At 30.7% G+C, this 20156-nt stretch overlaps 1 protein-coding gene across 1 annotated transcript; it reads right to left on the bottom strand.

Annotated features, from left to right (window-relative positions):
* Nucleotides 1–122: 122 nt before the first annotated feature.
* Nucleotides 123–19955, bottom strand: LOC130900342 (protein grindelwald). Its single transcript, XM_057810884.1, has 4 exons — nucleotides 19563–19955; nucleotides 16600–16665; nucleotides 15189–15349; nucleotides 123–8693 (listed from the first exon to the last, which is right to left on the bottom strand). Exons 1-4 carry the CDS (start codon nucleotides 19774–19776, stop codon nucleotides 8484–8486), a joined length of 651 nt encoding a protein of 216 aa, XP_057666867.1. The 5' UTR covers nucleotides 19777–19955; the 3' UTR covers nucleotides 123–8483.
* Nucleotides 19956–20156: the final 201 nt, after the last annotated feature.

The following is a 20156-nucleotide window of genomic DNA, read 5'->3' as shown; positions in this document are numbered from 1 at the left end:
CCGGATACAGACGCATTGGGTCACTTGGGCAAACCTTACAGTTTACCTACTGATTTTAGAGGGCTTTGAAGATGCCTTATTAACTAATCAGAGGACATCGGCAATTAGTAATTAAACGCTGATTGAGTATAACAAAGTTTATTTAAACACAAAAAATCAACATAAAAATATTAGTTAAAACAATTATAAGAAATATTGGATTAAAAGTACTTGTTAATAATATTAAGATAAAAATTAATAACTAGTGGACGTCACGATAAGGGCTATAGTCTGTAAGTAGATAAATTAAGACTAACAATATTTCTAAATAGTATATATAGCTCATGAATAGTGAATAGATATATCACATAACTTAAGCCTAAAGCATATATTGCAATACTCTAATATATAATAAAAAAAAATGAAAGTACTACAACTTTCATTGGATATTAATAATAATAATCTTCGTAACTGAACTGAGAAAACACTTGCATTGTCAAATTACAGTAGAAGAAGATGTTAATGTTAATAATTATATAAAAAACAACTAAAATCTGAAATATGTTAACATCCTTCCAAACTATAAAGGAATCACTATTATAAAATATTATTATTTCTATATAATAGAAGAGAATAACTGGAAACTAAGCTAACTATGACTAAAATAGATTTAAAGAATATCAATTTTCATTGGGAAGATGCCTAACTACGATTAGAACGTTAAAACAAAATGCAATACAACGTGCAAGAAGTTGCATGCAAGTCTCTTTAAACAGTAAAAGTAAACAAATTTTTACTAATATTTTATAGATAGTTTAACAATGAAAATAACGAAGCTAAGTTTTACGATGATCTGTTATGCCAAAAGTAACTAGATTGCAACTTGCGTGCATTAAAAACTATACAAAACCGATAATATCAAGTTCTTAGATGAAACATCTTGCATTGCATTGCACGTTGTATCGCATCTTGTCAAGCGGCTTGTAATTATATTTGCTTTTATAGCCAATATACTTTAATTTAATATTTATTGAATTTAACGAATACAGCACTATCTGTGAATTGGGAATTTGAAAAGTTCAGAAAACTGATTCTCATACTTTCGAAAGTTATATTCTCTCAGGGATTACAGAATGACATTCTTATTAAATTCAATTAAATGAAATTCATGAGTCTGTTTTCTCCAGGACTCGCTATATTATTGAATAAAATATGAGAGAAGCTTGATCTATATGTTTTTACTAAGAAAAAGGTTTTATTCATTCATTTAATAGATTTTTTTTCAAATATTAAACTGACCCTTTCAAGAAAAGTATATATTTATGACTAGAATATTGATGATGTTAGAAAAATACACTCAAGTTTAACAAAGAAAGAATTGATAAAAATGAAATTAATATTTCAAAAAAAGTTGTACATCTGGTAACTTAAATGATTATGATAAACCCTAAACTTATATATAATTTATATAAAATAAGAATTTCTTTATTGCTACCGAACCTAGAATTGTTTCAAGAACAAGTACAAAATACAGTAATTTTCATTCAATTTAAAAATCCTATTATATGTCATTTCTAAAAAATATACGACGAAGATTGTCATCATTGGATCCAAAAGTCTTTTGAGTGTTAATTAAAGTAGTTTGTGGTTAATATTTTGACAATGACTGGATTCAGTGGTCTAAATTTAAATAAATGGGATGATGAGGCTTGTTCTGATGTTGATAAAGGTGATGGAAGACTCGATCCAGAGTTGTGATTCTTAAAACTGAGTCCAAGTGTTAATAAGGTAATTTGTGATGTGAATATTTAGACAAAAACTTTATCTAAAGATCTGAATTTAGAAAATGAGATCATTTTTCTTGAAAAATATTATTTCGAATTTCTTTCGACGGAAATTGGATCCAGTTTTATGCATATGAAAACTGGGACCAACAGGTTTATTCTGATAATGAAAAAGGTAATTTGTGATGACTATTTCGACAAATGACTGAATCTACTACTCCGAATATAAAAATTGGGTCCACAAATCAGATTTTCAATATTTTTCTTGTTTCCAGAATTACCGGCCAAGTTTAAAGGAATCCAAAATGTTGGCTTCATTTTTCTTCTTGATAGGATTAGTATTTTTTATAATGAATAGTTTTAGACATGTAATGTAAGTATAAACTAATCGATTGATAATAATTCTGTTGAAAAACTTGCTGTCAGACTTTTTTCTACACATAATACTAATGAATGTATGAAAAACTTTTCGAATGCTATTCAAAGATATGTCACGATAATCTACATGTTAAGTTATGCTTTTTCCCAATGAAATTACCTAAATATTAAACAATGGAATGTAATGTATGGAAATAAATTCTTGATTAATATTAACGTAATTGTGAGTCCAATTGAATCGCTAATTTTTCTTCAAAATTTCTTTATCCTAAATACTGTGTTTTGCCTGGACACTAAGTAACTGCTATACATTTTTTAAAATTGATTTTGACATATGTAACAGCAGAAAAATTTGTCAATAACACGTTCTTAATGTAGAAACTACGATTTGTAAATTTCTAATTGTATTAAGGTTATGTTAATTATTATTGAAAGTTATATATTTTATTTAAATTATTAAGTACATAGGTGCGCTCTAAGCTAATATATAACTACATATATAATTGAAAAATAATACAATTTTCACCAAAATGTTCAATTTTACTGAACTGTAGACTTCATTAGACTTCTAAAATTATGTATTTTGAGTAAGTGAGTGTTTGAAGTCACAATTATTCTATATTCTATTATTCTAATTAATAACATTGAAAAACTATTTGCGATAAACATTTATTGAATATGATATATTTGAGCTACCAATTGGGCAATTATTTTAGAAAATACTTATTTCTACCATACATAATTACGTTTTACATAACGTCAAAGTACTAATTAAAACATTTTTTCAATAATTATTAACTAAATATTAAAGATTATTACGTAACATATCAAAATAACCCTGTTGTGTTCTTCAAATATTTAAATATTCCTTATTTATTATTATTTTGTTATCGACCTCTCACTCCATTCAAAGAATTCAATAAAACCTCAGAGTCGTTGCTAAAACATCCTCTATTTACTATCGATAATTGAAGAGAAAAAGACATATAAAAAAATTAAATCAGAGTAAATATAGTAAACTTTGTGGTAAATGTAGTTAGAGGACGTTTTAGCAACGACATTGAGGTTTTATTAAATTCTTCGAATGGAGTAGGACGTTAGAAGAAATAAGTCTGAAGTGACTACTGTAACACAATAAGTGAACTAAGGAATATTAAAATATTGGAGGAAGAACGTAACAGACCTAATGACATGTTACAATTATTGTTTATGTCGGAGCCTGACTATTAACACTGTATCTTTCTTAAAGGCATGTTGTTAAAAAATTATTGATGTTTACAGCCTGACCAATCAATCCCAATGTGGTATCAATTAAATAGTGTATTCCTATATTCCAATGTTAAGTACAAAATTGATTTGAATCACAAGATATCAAATTTAGATAATTCTATATGATACAATACTTCAGATTGAGCATAAAAACATCTGCATTGGATTTTTCTAATAACTGCTCCGTCGTTCACAATAATGAAATATTGGTTGGCAGAGCTTAAACGAGGTAGTACAACCAAAAATTGACATTACTAGTATTTAAATAACTGTTGAGAATTCCACTGTGACATTCACGCCCACACAAGTAAACTGTACTACTACTAAACATCAGAAACTGATATTGTAAATTTATAGAACTAACTACAGCTTCAAATTTGAAAAACAACAAGGAAAACTAAAAATTTTCATATTTCTATGTTATGTTCGGGACGTTATTTTCTGGACTAATACGGTTCACATTTTGTTTTTAAAAAATTTCAGTGGAAAACGTATTTGAACGGAGAAAAGTTTTAGTAGTCTCCAAATAACCCAAGTTGTTTTATCATATAAAAATCATACATCAAAATACAGACCTTCCTTTTCATTCTTCACGATTCTCTATTTGGAAGAATTGTGTCCATTTTGGTTCAGCGATCTTCAAATTCTCTTCAAGATATTTGTGGTTCTCTCCACTTCATTTTGTACATCCACGGTCTCCACTTTATTAATGTGTTTTTCTTTCGTTAGTTTTTTGTTTAAGGATATTTCCTCTTTCACTTTACCACTTTCTTGTTTTACATTTGTTTTTCATCAATATGATCCTTTTATCGATGTTCTCTTTGGTAAATGTTCAGTTTTGACAACTCCGTGTAAGGACATTGATTAAATTACGATATTCTATTTGGAAAATAAGTATTTTCATCGATTATATTTTTAGTATAGAAGAACATTATCTCTAGATGATAAATTTCTGTTCTTCCATCACTCACAGATGAAGATGTCCTGATACTGTTGGAAGGTCCTTTGGAATGTTGAGGAAGTTTTTATATACACTTTTTTTACAGACAGTTTTGACCCGGGACAAACTGAGAATATCATAATCGGATTCTGAATAAGAAGCTATTGTTTAGTTAAGTGAAAAGAGACGTGATAAAACTGGAAGTATTCCAGATATTAACAGGCTTGTTCATGGACTTTAAATTAATAAATTTTGTTTACTCAGGTTTGAATCATTTTGAAAGTCGCAAAAAATTGGAAAAACGCTGTATATATACCTAAATTTGCTTGTTTAAATATGTGAGATAAGTCTTTGAAATTTACTGTCAGTTTAGTCGCCAAAATATCGTAATATCGACTGATTCTTCTCTTCTTCAGGTGCCATCTGCGTGTGAATTAATGATGATGTGTTCATACCATGCTAATCGCGTATGGTTTTTAACCTTGAATGTTGTTTGCGACTACATTTTTCTACGGTTTTTCCTTCTTTTATTTATTTCAGTATATCATACTTGTTTTTACGGTATATGTGGCCCAGATAAGCGGTCTTTCTTTTCTTTATTGTTGTAAGTAACTCTCTTTCCTTTCCCATACGTCTAAGCACTTCGTTAGGTATATCTTGAGTCCATGAGATCCATATTTCAAAAGCCTCGAATCAGGACATGGTATCCACTTTTAATGTCCATGTTTCTGCTTAAGTTTAAGTTCAAGGTCGCGTTACATAAAAGGTTGTTGATTAGGTGTTGAAGGGCTTCTTGTCTGCAATGATAACCGTGTCGTCCGCATAACGTATGTTGTTTAATGTCCTGCCGTTAATTTTTATTCCCTCCTCGTCATCTCTTGGTTAAATATGTACGCAGAGTACATATTGAACAGTATTGGCGACAAAATACAACCTTGTCGTACACCCTTTTCTATACACACCGGTTCTGATGTCGTTTGTCCATATCTAATCGTTGCTTCTTAGTTCCAATAAAGATTTCTAATAAACTCGAAATAGAAATCTTGCCTCATGTCTCGACATTTCTGGAAGAGTATTGATAAGCTGGCTAGTGCTTCCCTAGAATTATTAATTACCAACTTAAATCTATGTTTTTCTAAAATGAAAAAGGTAGTATATTCATATTTGTTTTGTTTGTAACATAAACGACAGTTTTATTCATAAAAAGGACAAAACCACTCCTTGGGGATGGTATTATATGTCTCATAAGGAAACACTTCCGAGGCGTATATATCACACATATTGAATTTCCAATTCGAAGCGGGGCGTCTGAAAACCTTAGAAACTAAATCTTTTCCTATCATGGAATCATTTTCTTTGAACGCCTTTTTGGTATGCCGTATCCGAATTACATCGGATCGCGACAATGCGTAAAGTGGAAACTAAGAATAGAAATCGAATGCGAGCAATCTGGAACATCGATTGAAATGAAATTTTTCTACCTATAGACAAATCAGACAAAATTAAGGATATAAACTAGCGAAAAATATGGGAATTAATTGAATTGATAACATTTTTGTGTATCTCACTTTCGATTACTTGAATCAATTTTTTATATTACAAGTGAGGTCTTGAAAGAAACAATTTAGAAAGATACAACAACGAGGCTTTCTATTAACTTGTACAAAATCTTATATCAAAGAATACATCTAACTTGGAAGTACACATGAAATAATAGAACTTTTATAACAATTTGAAACACTTTTACAAACAAAGATATTTCGACTATTTTTTGTAAATATTTCACTTACTGAAATAATTATTAGGACTAAAATAATGTAGATTTCTAGAGTAAAATGTAAAATTTAGAGCAGGTATTCGGTTCTCAACCAAATATATGATAGTTTTTCGTATATCTATCAAACTATAGCATACAAATAAAAAAGTGTTGTCTCTATTTTGGAAACTAATAGAATAAGTTCAAAATAGGGGAAAAGTTTTTCCTCAAGATGGAATATATAAGAACTAATGTATTCTTTTTAACTTCAATGTAAATATATAGTCTTATTTTAAAGATATTTCGAGTTTTGTACCACAGTTTATTGCCAGCTGATTACTCTGGATGAAAATAGTACGATTTTAGGTACTTGTATATGTTTAGTACTTATCCTGAACACCCGAGAAAGGTGGTAGTTCCAAAGTGACATTCAATGTAATTACTGGAGAGCGGATTCTATGCTAAATGCATATTGCGTGCATATTTAGGAGTGTTGTCAATTTTTCGTGATTTTCTCAATGCGATTTCTGGCTTAACCAGGTAGAATTTTCCATGTAGTCAAGGTGGGTCTCTTGAACGCAACAGAGTAATTGAACATATTAGATGTGAATTTTTTTATGTAAATGTACTGATTAGCAGCATAAAAAATGTATTTTTCAAAACTTCTTTATGGATTCATTCTACAGGGAAGAATTGCCGAATGTACTTCCACCTCCCGAACCAGTGTTGACTTGGTTAGAAGTGGCAATCTTTAATGCTGAATATTTAGGAGCGATTAAGAAATTGCTTTCAGTTTAATGTTGAAGACAGTACTGCTATTACAAAGGCTCAAACATTTATTAAAATAGGTGTGCTACAATATGATTTTTGATCCGTTGAGATAAAGATGCGCCAACTCGAGACGGAGATATTTTAGGTAAACGAAAAGGTAGCTCGAGTACATAAAACAACTCGTGACGGATTCATTATGTTGGAAAATTTGAAGCTTTAAACTGTTCTAAATCTTTTGAATAAGATTAGGTTGGATTACTTAACATAAATCCATAATTTTATAAATAATACAGATCTTTAAAAAACTGATCAACAAGAATATTATTTATTCTATTTATTTTTTAAGAAATAAATTTCAACTGTGTTAAAAACTAACGTTTTACATGAATGGCACTTTTGAATACTGTCCAAAGTATTTATTGTTAGAAATATTTTCTTATGAAATACACCATAACTAAATATTATACTTAATATTAACCGTTTTAGAAAAAACAGCAGCCCCAGAAAGTTTCCGAAAATTTTGAATAAAAACTTCGAAATTGATATAGGTATAGAATTTTCAAATTTAAATAACTTTAAATGTAATCCAGTTACCTAGATAGATTTTTAAAGGAGTTAAAAGTCAAAATTTTTGCATAAATAACTTTGGAAAGCACCTGACCAAAAATTCCACATTTGTAGTGGAACTTTTTAAATAAATGTAGATAAATTTTATTCTTTTAAATGCAAAATTGAATATTTTTTGAATTTTGTGCTTATTTTGAACATATATATGGGCGTATTTCATCAAATTTTTATAACAACAATCTACAGTCGCTGACTAGGAGATTTCATCGAAATCGAACTACCAACGCTCTCTGGTGGTCAGGGTACGTATGAATTTGTCTTGATTCTGTTTTATTCAATATAAAACTACTCTCACAACTATTAATTAATCGATTATTTGATTATTTTAAAGCACATAGATAAATTCGTTAAAAATCGATATTGAAAATCGTGATAATTTTTTTACGAAATTATCAATAAATCTCCATCAACAAAATAAATTTTTTATAAAAAAATGAATAATTTATAAGTGACATTACATTAAGGATCGCGCATATTATACTCTTGAACGGACCAGGAAAAAACTACCACAGCTCCGACCTGCTTTCTGCACGGCGACCACCAGCAACTTTACCAGTACATAGGAAAAAGTTTTCAGAAGAGGAGAAGGAGCACACCATAGAAAGGGTTCATTTCATAAAAGCGGAAACAAAAAATAGAATAAAACCTTTGAAAAAAAGTTCGATATTAAAACAAATGAAACCTACATGTGATGGTTCGAACCGGTCGGGTCTGCATGGATTTTGTGAGATATTTCACCACAACTACCGCCGCCTTTTCACGGGCGAATTCGTTTTGTTCTTAGAGGTATAAAATGCGCAATGTTTTAATATGGATTTATACAAAAAAAAAATTACAAAGGATTGCGTCAACAGTTCAAAATTATTTTGAGATTAATATCATCATTGTTATTGCTTATAAATTTAGGTGAATCCATATTGAAGGAGTTCCCGTTCCGCTTCTTAACGTATATTTTAAGATTTAGAAACTATGGACTGTTTCACCGTGATGCAGGAGTCATACCGTGGTTGTCGTAAGCGTAATCAAGTGTGCTGTCTTCAGCTGGACGTCTGCTGATAGATGTGGATAAAGTGACAGGACTATGATCTGAATGTGATGCGTTGGACGTGATGTCCAGTCTTAGATCTCCCCCCTTCTTAAACGACGGTTCAGGTACGTTGTTTGTTGCTGCTGTATTCACGTCACCGGTCTGAAAAATTGAAAAAATACATATATTTTGAACAGTTATGATATTTATAAATAAATTCGTAAGTGTATATATTTTCTTTAAAATCTGATTAATATAAAATATATAAAAACATGTAGCAGCTATACTCGAAGTCAAATTATTAGAAAAGTTAATGAGACACACTTTTAGTTTCAGAAGATCTACAAAGCTCGGAGTACTATCTCAGAAATACAATTTCAAAAATAAGAAACTGATATTTTTCGTTTTTTTTTTTATAAATTCTACGAGATTCGTTGGATTCAAAATTTCCAGCGTTTATTGCAAATGTCAAAAATGATGTAACAGAAAATTTTAATAACTACATATTTTATTTAATATTATTTTTTGTAGCTTTAAGTGTAAAATCAACTCATATAAATATAAAAATGCAGCTTTGTCTTCCTGAATAGATTAAAATTAAATTATGCTTGTGAAAACCACCTACACAATCAATTCTTAACTCATACACTCATGGTGATATAATATTTTATAGAAATAAATATTTTACAACTGAGTCATTGTTGTTTAAATGAATTTAGTATATGTCAGTTTCAATACTCAAATTCTTGAGATTATAGAAGATTTTTTAGTCATTTGTACTCTTAAAATGTTGAAATTTCATTGAAATTTTCATAGAAAAATCTATTTTTGCAGTTTATGTAGGCGTATATACCATCGATCGATAGATTTATTTGAAAAAAATCAAATACCCAGTGCCGGATTAAGCTAGGGGCTTGCGGGGGCTATAGCACCGAGCCCCAGGTCAAAGAGGGCTCCATCATTTGGAAATCATTTGTATTTTTTGATGTGTTGATACCACAAATCCAACGTATTGATATTATTTTGTGAATTTTTCCGGGTTTTCGAATTCCTTAAGGGGGCCCCGTCATTATTTTAGCCCCGGGCCTTATAAATCTTAATCCGGCCCTGCAAATACCATTCTAATTTTGTACACTTTATTTTTCAAAACTGTCCCCTAATGACTTTTGTCTATAATGCTCCAGATAAGAAATATTAATCAAATTCCAAAAGGTATAGGAGACTGATTAAATCGAACGAATTTATAACGACGACTAAAATGAAATTTGTCTATTAAATTTGTTTTTTTTTTCCAATAGACCTTTCATTAAAGAGTTTCTGTTTATATAGAGTGATTTATGGAAAAAAAATCCATGCCATTTGATTTAGGAATGTCAAAATATGTCGATTCTCATCAATTATCTGTATAATAGATTTGAAAATATAATAAACACATAAGTTTTAGAGGAAAGTTTGTAAATTTGGAAGTTTCATGAACAGTGCTTTTCTTTTGAGAAATAAGAATAATTTTAAGATAACCAGCTATTTCAGGAAACGAAATGTGTCTATTCTGTTCTTTTTTTACACCACATCTTGGATTTATTGATCAATGGCTTTAATAACAGTTTCTATTTATACATAGTGATCCATTTAACTTCGTAATGTTGAAATATGTCGTTTTGCATCAATAATCTGTACACCAAATTTTAAAACAGAACAAAAACATAAGTTTCAATCGAGTTCAGAGAGAAGTTTTAAATTTTGGAGATATCCCATCAAACCTGTATATTTAGAAAATTTCAAACTTGCTTTTGAGAAATAAGAAACATCAGAATTTCAGAATTTTAAGATTTCCTTCCGAGTTTCATTTTGAACCTATTCCAGGATTCTTGGGAAACCCTATACACAAGTAAGCTGGAAATTCTGGAACCGTTCATGACATTCATAGTTTATCTTCAATCTCTGAAGATGATGACTTGGTTATCGAAACGCGCGACAGACGGTGTAATTATTGTAAGTGTCGTTGTAGTGAGAACGATTACAGTTTTCTCAGTACCTCAGGATCGTTTTATGAGAAAGAACGTGTGTGAATTCGTTTTTTAGATTCAAAAAATTCTCTTATTGTTGGTGGGCACTAGTTACTCGTCGATGTTAAAGTTGAATAGAAAATGAATGATGGTGTGTAAATGATGTAGACTTTTTAACGAAGAAAGGAAAAATTCCAATTATGGAGAACAATCTCTACAGATCGATGTTATGAATGAAGACTAAAGACATAGAATTTATGACGATACTTGCATATAAGTCTCACTCAACGCTATTAGACTTTCCAAAATTTGAAAAATTTATGAAAATCTCTTGAAAAATGATGACAATGATGAAAAAAATGTGATTCTTTATTTTAAAAGGTTTTTTTCTTGAAAAATTACCCTCGTATACAAAGATTTCTTAGTTTTTCAAAATTTTATAGAATATATAGTGATGGCATGACAGATTTATTATTTCTTGGTATACTTTCAACTTAATTTTTCGACTAGTTCGCTTCGTAAATTTAAGTTCCACAAACAGTGTACTCTGATTTCATATGTGACTATGTAATTAAATATTTGAGATAACTTTGAATTGTCGGTTGTCGAAAATATTTACAAAATTATGCCAAGGTCAAAGTATGCGTACCTTTTATAAGCCTTGCATAAATTATGTTCCAAATTTCATATCTGGAAATATTTCCATTCTAATGTATAAAACTAACTAAAAAGTATTCTTTATCCAAATTAGTGTTAGAAAATTGTAATTATTTAATCAACGCTGAAGTTTTAGGGTTTTGTTTGTGTTACCTGGTTTACTTTAAACTTATTTATATTCATATTTTTATCTATAAAATTTATAGCGTGTAATATGTAATTCAATAAATAGTTGCATTTTCTTCTTTTACATTGTCATTTTATTTGAAAATTTTCACCAATAAATAATATGATAAATAATAATATGACCAACAACTAAATCTCTGGTATTTTTATATAAAAAGAAAATATTTTCTTCTTTATTATTTTAGAAAATTTACGAATGTAGTAATTTTAGAATCCAACGCTTGGTTCATTCAAGATAAACATTGGAAAGGTAAATAAACATGAGAACATCTAAGAAAAGTTGCATCTAAGCCTGTTAACGCAGTCACAACCGACTATTGAAAATGCAGCCTTCAACAGGAAAATTGATCCTAAAGGTATTTTGGGATATTGAAGCGTAAGTTTATTAGATTATTTGAGAATCACAATCCGCCATATTGTTTAGATTTGGCCAGCAGTGATTATTCAAAGAACACTTGCGCGGCAAAGCATTTGGTAATGAGGTTCTTCTGGCAGATAAATAATTGGTATGCTAAAGAACAATTTTTCTTTCGTAGCGCATTCAAGAATTTGGAAAAATGTGTCAACCTAAAAAGAGTCGTCATTTTATTGCAATTGGTTCAGAGAAGGAGCCAAACTATCACTGTTTGTACCTGAAGAACTTCTTGAAATTTTGTCTAAGAAATTTCAAACTGAATAGACTGTTTACAACACCCCTATAAACCAACACTCACAATTACACTGTCTGACGCGCGTTTCGATAACTAAGTTATCGTCTTCAGTCTCTACTGAAGGTAAACAGTTTACCTTTAGTCTGTAAAACTGGAACAAAGTGATTATTGGTTTTCTGTGAATTCCAAAATTCATTACATTTTTAGCAATAAACTAGTGAAAATAATTGACAACAATAGTTATAAATGAAAAGCAAAGATGTTCTATTATGAGCGAATTAGTTGTATAATTTTCTTACAAGAAAGATTGCCGAATTATGGTAAATTTTTATTACCAGATCATGGAACAGCTCAAAGTGGAAACAACCATACAGTATCATCAATATTTTTGCACTTTCCACATTTGCTTGTTATAACTTTAGCCATGTCTTTCTCCTTTTAGATTCTAATAATGATTTTCTTAGCAATTTTCCTCATCATATAATTATCCCTTCATATTATTCTGCAATAATTTCAAAATTTGTACGATTTTCATCTAAATGTGTCATCAATCTAACAGTATGCAAATGCGTTCAAAAAAAGAGAACATGAAAATCAGTGTAACAAAGCATTCTTCTAATCTCGCGAGTGTTGAGAGCAAAAAATCCCTGAAGGGACTGATGTTTTAATGCCAGGAAAGGGAGATAGGCGAAAGTTAGATTGGTTCTTTTTTCAAACTCATTTTGGATCTATTTATTCTCCAAATACTAAGAGCGCGTAGGTAAGTTATTCATTTTGTTTTACTGTTTGTTTTTTGCTGCATTATTTCAATATATTCAATGAATTAAGTTTTTATCTATGTTTACGAATATTCGTAAAGTTTGAAATGGAAACAGCGAGCAATTTCAAATGGTAATTTAAGATCTTTAGCAGATTTAATTAAATTCTAATTACACTTAACAAAATATGTCATATGTACATTGCAATTTAATCTATTCAACCATAAATCTTCCAATATTCCATTGTGCTTTGGGAATGAAAAATTGCCCCAACAAAGAGCAGTAGTTTTAACAGGTCTGCATTAGGATCTAGAAACACTTATGACAAATCTGAAGTTATTTAATCAATTATTCTTTCAGCCAATGTCACACAGCTGTGGTAAAATTAATTGAATCACATTTAACCGATCCAAATGTGATAAATTATTTTTTTAACGGCTAGAAATTATGATCATGTCGCTCTGAATGAACTTTACTATCGGTGTATTTTGTATTCGAAGCTGAAACACCAGGAATTTGATTTGATAGCTAATTTTGTTAGTTTATCTTTGGTATCTGCAACTCTTGCACTGTTTCCTCAGATAACCTCCAGTCCTTGTCTTTTATATGTACGTAGTGCGGTCCAAATGAAAGGTAGAAGTCTTGGCTTCAATGAGAAGTCTCAACAATCTTTACACAAAGTATCAACTTGCTGCTTCAATACATTTCATTGCTTCACTTACTGTATACGAATATGGTTCCTCTGAGATTAAACACCCACCATATAGCTCAGACCTGGTCCCATCCGACTATTTTTGGTTCGCAAAGCTGAAGAACGAGTTATGGGGAAAAAGGTTCGAGCGACGATGAAATTAAACGTGTACGAAAATTTTTACTCCAAAGATGTATCATATTTTCATAGTGGTTTAGAAGGTTTACTCAGACGGTGTGCGTGGAAATGAATGGAGAATATATTAAAAAATAGTCACAGTTCTTTTTTTACGAATTTCCTATACATATTAGGCTAAGAACTCAGCTTTTTTCCCTTTTTAATTTCATTTTGTTTCGTTAAAAGCTTGTGGCCTTTATTTTAATATTAATTGTTCACCCTATTTTCGTCCCAGTTACAAAATATTTTGATAATGACCGAAATAAGTTAAAACGTCAATTTTTACCTGTTATTTTGAATTGATTTTTTATCAATAGGGATCTAAAATCAAGAATATTTACGAAAAACATATAAAAAGGTGAAAGAAGTAAATTTATTCTTCATGAATATTCTGAATATTTCATATAAGGAAAGTATTATTTACGTACAACTTAATCGTGTACGATATTGCCTATTGAACTAACCAATTAGACAACACAGCACATTAGGTCGATTCCACCTCTGTCTCTAAGGCTTTCACCTGGATTTTCCCACTCATTTCTGGAACAATTTCCCAACAAAACCACCGATTCATCATTTATATTCATAAAAGACAATGTAGAAGGTTGAATATTTTGAATTTTTTCAGGGAATTGGTGTCGTTGTTATCAGATTTATCGTTTTTCGCCGTTAGATTCACCGCAGGATGAAATTTTTTTCTGGTATTCGGTAATTTTTCAATTCAATCTGTGGAATTCGATTTAAGTGTAGAAATGCCATCATTGTATTGAATATTATGTAACTGTTGGATATGAAACGAAGGTTAATTTTTCGTTAGAAAATAATCTGTATTTCACATAAAATTACTTGTGCTAGATGCCGAATTGAAAACTCAAATTTAGAGCCTTATAATACTAGCGGATTGCGAGCGCCTTCAAAGCTCAGCAGGCGCGCAGCGAGATCGCTGCAAATAGCGTAGGAATGAGTTAGTTCAGGATCGGTTGAGTCGATTTTAGATATCAAAAACAGATGAAAATGTGCAACGAGGTACTTGCAGGGGGAAAAATATTAGCCAACAAATATCACAAGGATGTAGTAGAGCATTTGCGAAAAGATGTGTGAAGAAAGACACATGGAAAATGATCTAACAATTTTCATTATGGAAACAACGTGCTACAAGTCCCGAATGTTTTTCTTTTTCTTGGCTATTAACATTCGTCTAGTTTACCAGATTTTTTATCAAGTAGCTTTTGCCTTTTCTCTATTATAAAAAATGTAGAATCAGTTTTAGATGATTGCTGACATTGAGAAGGATACGATAGAGCACCAATAACGAATGTAGTACTGATGTAGCTTCTCCACTTTATTTTTGATGAATCATTTATACATTAATCGATGGTACCTCGTAAGTAGTATCTACTAAGTTCAATACAAATATTCAAATCATGAGATAACATTCTAACTAGAGAGATAAATATTATTTGTTTTTTTTTATAAATGGAAAACTTCTAGATGGAAATTTAAATATCGTATTCTCGTCTAACAATACGTACCTTTTTTCCAAAAAGTTTGTCCTTTAGAGATGCGAATGTTATGTTCTTTTTTTCTTTCCATCTGTAGAACTGGAAACAGAGGAAAAACGCAAGAACCACTAGCAGAAGACATACTAATGTCAGAGTTACTGTTACCATATTCGAAAGCTGCTTTACGGTTGCTAAAATAGATTCACAATTAATCTCATATAGATCCAATCACAAAAAAAATAGAATATTCCACGAACGAAATATTTCATTGATGACGTAAACTCCCCAAACAAAGTAAACATAATTTTACGAAGAGAAAATTTAGGAAAGCTTTAGGGCAGCTCCACACGTTCAGCTCCAACTGTACGGTTCAAAATGTTCAGTTGAAACTGGGGTATTGGTTTGTATTGGAATTTGACGTGGGGGATACGTCTTTTGTGCATGGTTCTGATATAGGAATAATTTCCTTGCATGGCTGGGGTTGCAATGTTTTTTTGTTGCCGTTTGTCGCGAATGGATTGGAGAGTTAAAATAAATTATCGGTCGACTACTAGGTATATATCTTCAAACAACTTCAAGTACCTTATTATTGACAACAGGTGTAAGTTGTTGATGTATAAAAGAAAATCCATAAGAATTACGAGGTTATATCAATAATTAGATTTATTTGAAGTGGTTTTTGATGAATAGAAAAGTAATTAGTAATGGTTATAAGAACGATGAAGCAGCTCTTATTGTTATTGCTTTTAGTTCTTATAAAAAAGTGCAAATCAATGTTCTGACAAGACCCAATAGATATCTAGCGGCTGGAAATTGTTTTTTACTGCAAGAAGAACATGAAAACATGTTCTTAGAAGAAGAATTTATCATATTGAAGGAATTTGTTGAGAACATTCAAGAAACTTCTTTTCCTCGCAAATGAATAAACATAATTAATTTAATAGGAAAGTACATAGTTCAAATTTGAATACTTACAAGAATGAATCAATAATTAGATGAATTGAAAGTGGTTTTTGTGGAATAGAAAAGTAATTGGCAATGGTTATAAGAACGATAAAGGAGCTCTTATTGTTATTGCTCTTAGTTCGTATAACTAAATGTGAATCGATGTTCCGGCTGGAAATTGTTTTCTTTTGCAAGAAGAACATGAGAACATATTCTTAGAAGAAGAATTTTTCTTATTGAAGGAACGTTTGGAAAACATAAAAAATACATTTTCCCGGAAAAGGATAAACATAATTAATTTACTAGGAAAAGTCCGTACTTCAAATTTTAATACTCACGAGGTTAAAACGATAATTTCATTTATTCAAAGTGATTTTTAACGAATAATAAAAGGAATTGGTGATAGTTTCAGTTATAAGAATGAGAAAGCAGCTCTGATTGTTGATGCTTAATGTGTTCTAAAGTATCTACTAATATTAAAAATAAATATACATACCTTTGAGGTCTTCGTTTCCAGATACACCACCATCTAGTTTCACATATCGAATATCGTGTAAGTAAGCTGAAAAGAGTGACATGTATTAGAGAATATGAACGAGATTGGACAAATAATGTTCAAATAATGCTGGACAAAAAATCAAAAACCAAACTCACAGAACTTATTAGAGAGACTACCAAAAAATGGCCTAGATGTTATTAAACTAAACAGAGTCCTATTAAATCTATATTGCTCAAAATGTCTAGATCTTCTATATAATAGATGGATTTCTCATTTTTATCTGTAAACTTTCTTCTATTCGACTCCGTTCCAAGGATTTCAGATTCTTATAAAATCTATTTGATCGTACATTGATTGCTTCTAGAGAATAATAGTTATTACAAACTGAAATGAGAATTATCTCTCTTCTAAATGAATCATCGTTTATGATATTTACGTTTATGTCTAGTAATTTTGGTTAAGAGACTCCCAAGCTGCTTTAACTGACCACGCGAACCACCAGTAATCATTTCAAATAAACCCAGACCTTAGTATTATAAAATATTTCTCCATTTTATTCATTATTAATAATTTGTTATTATTTTTCTTAGGTGCGTTTCCTTGTTATTATTATTAGAGAACAATCAATAAGTAATTAAAAAATAAAAACATTAAGTGTGATCCTTGTCTTGAAAATATAATTAAGATCATCAATGGCACTTTTGCCGGTAATTCTTTACAGGTGATATCGAAGTAACAACAATAACATGTTGATAAGTATGGTACTAAGAATAGAAAACACAATTGACATCAAAAAATGTCTTTTACATATTATCTGTTTACCTTCGATAAAACTAATGGACACTACAAATGCTGACATACATGAGAAGTAATTTTTGATTATGAAATATAGTGGGCGTTTGCAGAATTCGTCGACAGGGAGGATTTACTAGGAACATTCCATGTAATAAAATAGATTGTCTATTTAAAACAACGAATATTCTTATCAACTTTCTCTCACAATTAGATGCGATCTATAACTGATATTGTAAATATTGAAACTGTTATTCTATATATAGATTGGGTATGTAGAAACGAGAAATATATTCAATTTATACAAAATCATTAGTTAAGATCTATGGATCGAATACTGCCAAACAAATTAAACGACATTCATGGGAAACGTCGAGCAGAAATGTGTAAATAGCTGCTTCCCGTGCCGTTTCAAACTCTTTTGTGAATATCATCCACTTTATATCAAGCCTTAACTCAACTTACTAGTGTCAGAAGTTCTTTTCACTAAAATATTTTTTAGTAATGTTGAAAATGCAAAACATCCAAACGAATTGAAACCAGTCATGTAGAAACATAATTTTCTAACTTTCATCAATTTGTTGGATCCTGCAATTTTTGCATGATAACTGTTACATTTCAAACGCGTACGTCCAGGGAGTTTCTGGTCAGTTACCTCATTTGCTGTCTTCTAACTGGCATAATATTATAGCCAGATTAATATTTCGGTTCTGCCAACCATAAGTGTCGAAACATGTTGTAATGTGGTGAACTCTTTATTTTTTTTGAATACACAGAAAGCAATCTGTTACCAATCGCTTCGTGTCGCATAAAACAGTTTCAAGTAAGATCTTCTTTAGCGTCTGCTTTGTCTTCCCTTTTACACTCGTAAGCTTTAACAGCTTCTTCTATCTTCTTACTTAGTTATTACATAAGCCATAACATATTTTATTTTCCCAAAATACAATTTCAACATGTCTCAATCTCATTATAGCTTCTAGTAGAATTACTTCATAGAAAATAGTGAGTTAAATCTTATTTCTATGCATCTTATAAAGCAAAAGTATCCCGATAACGAATAAGACACAATAGGTCTCACTAAATCGGTACACTTTAATTTATACCATTAGGAAATTCTTAATTAGGTTAGGTTCCATTCTTGGGAGCTCTAAGATCTTGAAGCTGGTGAAGGAACTCGGTAGGTCTTTTTTTTTCGAGACCGAAAGAGACGAGACCGAGGAGTTAAGTTAAAGAAGAGTTCAAAATAGTCGGTGGTGCACTGGTGGGTTCATTTATGCTGACTAGGGAAAGTTTACATGTACAAATATTGCATTACAAATTTCTCTGGCCGAATATACTTCACCAAAAGGTCATCTATCGATTATCTGGCCGAATTAAGTAACTAGCGATGTAAATTCGACTATAGTAATCACCTGACATACAGTTTCACAAAGGTCACTCTAAATTCATTGGTGAATTCGGCCAAAAAGTGTCCCAGCTACATGAGTACACGAGGCAGGTAAGTATCCGAAAACGAATAAGGCACAATGGGTTTCACTAAATCGGTACATTTTGATTTATACCATTAGGAAATTCTTAATTAGGTTAGGTTCCATTCCTGGGAGCTCTAAGATCTTGAAGCTGGTGAAGGAACTCGGTAGGTCTTTTTTTTTCGAGACCGAAAGAGACGAGACCGAGGAGTTAAGTTAAAGAAGAGTTCAAAATTGTCGGTGGTGCACTGGTGGGTTCATTTATGCTGACTAGGGAAAGTTTACATGTACAAATATTGCATTACAAATTTCTGTGGCCTAATATACCCCATCAAAAGGTCATCTATCGATTATCTGGCCGAATTAAGTAACTAGCGTCCGTCACTATAAAGGTATCAAATCACAGATGGCTAAAAGACTTGGGAAATTGATATTTTGGAATGAAAATAATGATTAAAATGTTTTAAAATCAGTTCTACAATGAGCGAAGAAAAAATAGTGATATTGGAGAGGAGAAAATCTCTATTGAGTTTTATTTTATCTTAGTTTTAAATATTTCGAAACTTTTCAATTTTTTAATGGTTTACTACTAACGTATCGCAATTATTTTCACATTAACATATTTCGTAATTCATAGCTTATTAATATTATTATCCATCTTATATTGATTTCAAATTATTAAGAAATTTCTTTACTTACTTTGACATCTTTCTTCGCATTGATACTTATCGAAATTATGATGGGTACTATTGCAAATATCACTACATAATTGACACGATCCGTCAAATTTCGAACAGTATTCATACAAGTTACATACTTTTTCACCGCATTTAACAGTTGTCGTAGCCGCCAATCCTTGACTTTCAATAGAAACAACAAAAAAACACAATAATAACGTACAATACCGCCACATTTTCGTGTGATGTTAAAAACTAAAGAAATTAAAAATAAATTTTAGCACCTCACATGTCAAATATTGAGTACGATAAGGGTTCCACGTAACAGGTGTAACTAGGTATCTTTCGGTGACCTGACTATCCGACTTGTTGCGTTTTACCTGTGTGAGTCATTTTCAAGAGAAACTTACGGTTAACATCGGTATATCATTGTCCGATATGGGTTATTTTCGCTTGAGACGCGGAGGTACCGCTGTTAAGGTATTTTGTAGAGGGGTACTTGTGATTGTGGTACTGGATGGCCGCCGTTATTGTAATAATTATTTACGTTGCGTTTGTTTATTTTGGTTTCTATATTATTTTACTGTGGATTCAAAATGAATACATAATTAGGTTT

The sequence above is a fragment of the Diorhabda carinulata genome, chromosome 12 (genome assembly GCF_026250575.1).
Source record: "Diorhabda carinulata isolate Delta chromosome 12, icDioCari1.1, whole genome shotgun sequence".
Classification (NCBI taxonomy): Eukaryota; Metazoa; Arthropoda; class Insecta; order Coleoptera; family Chrysomelidae; genus Diorhabda; species Diorhabda carinulata.
This window is presented reverse-complemented; position numbering and strand designations above follow the sequence as displayed.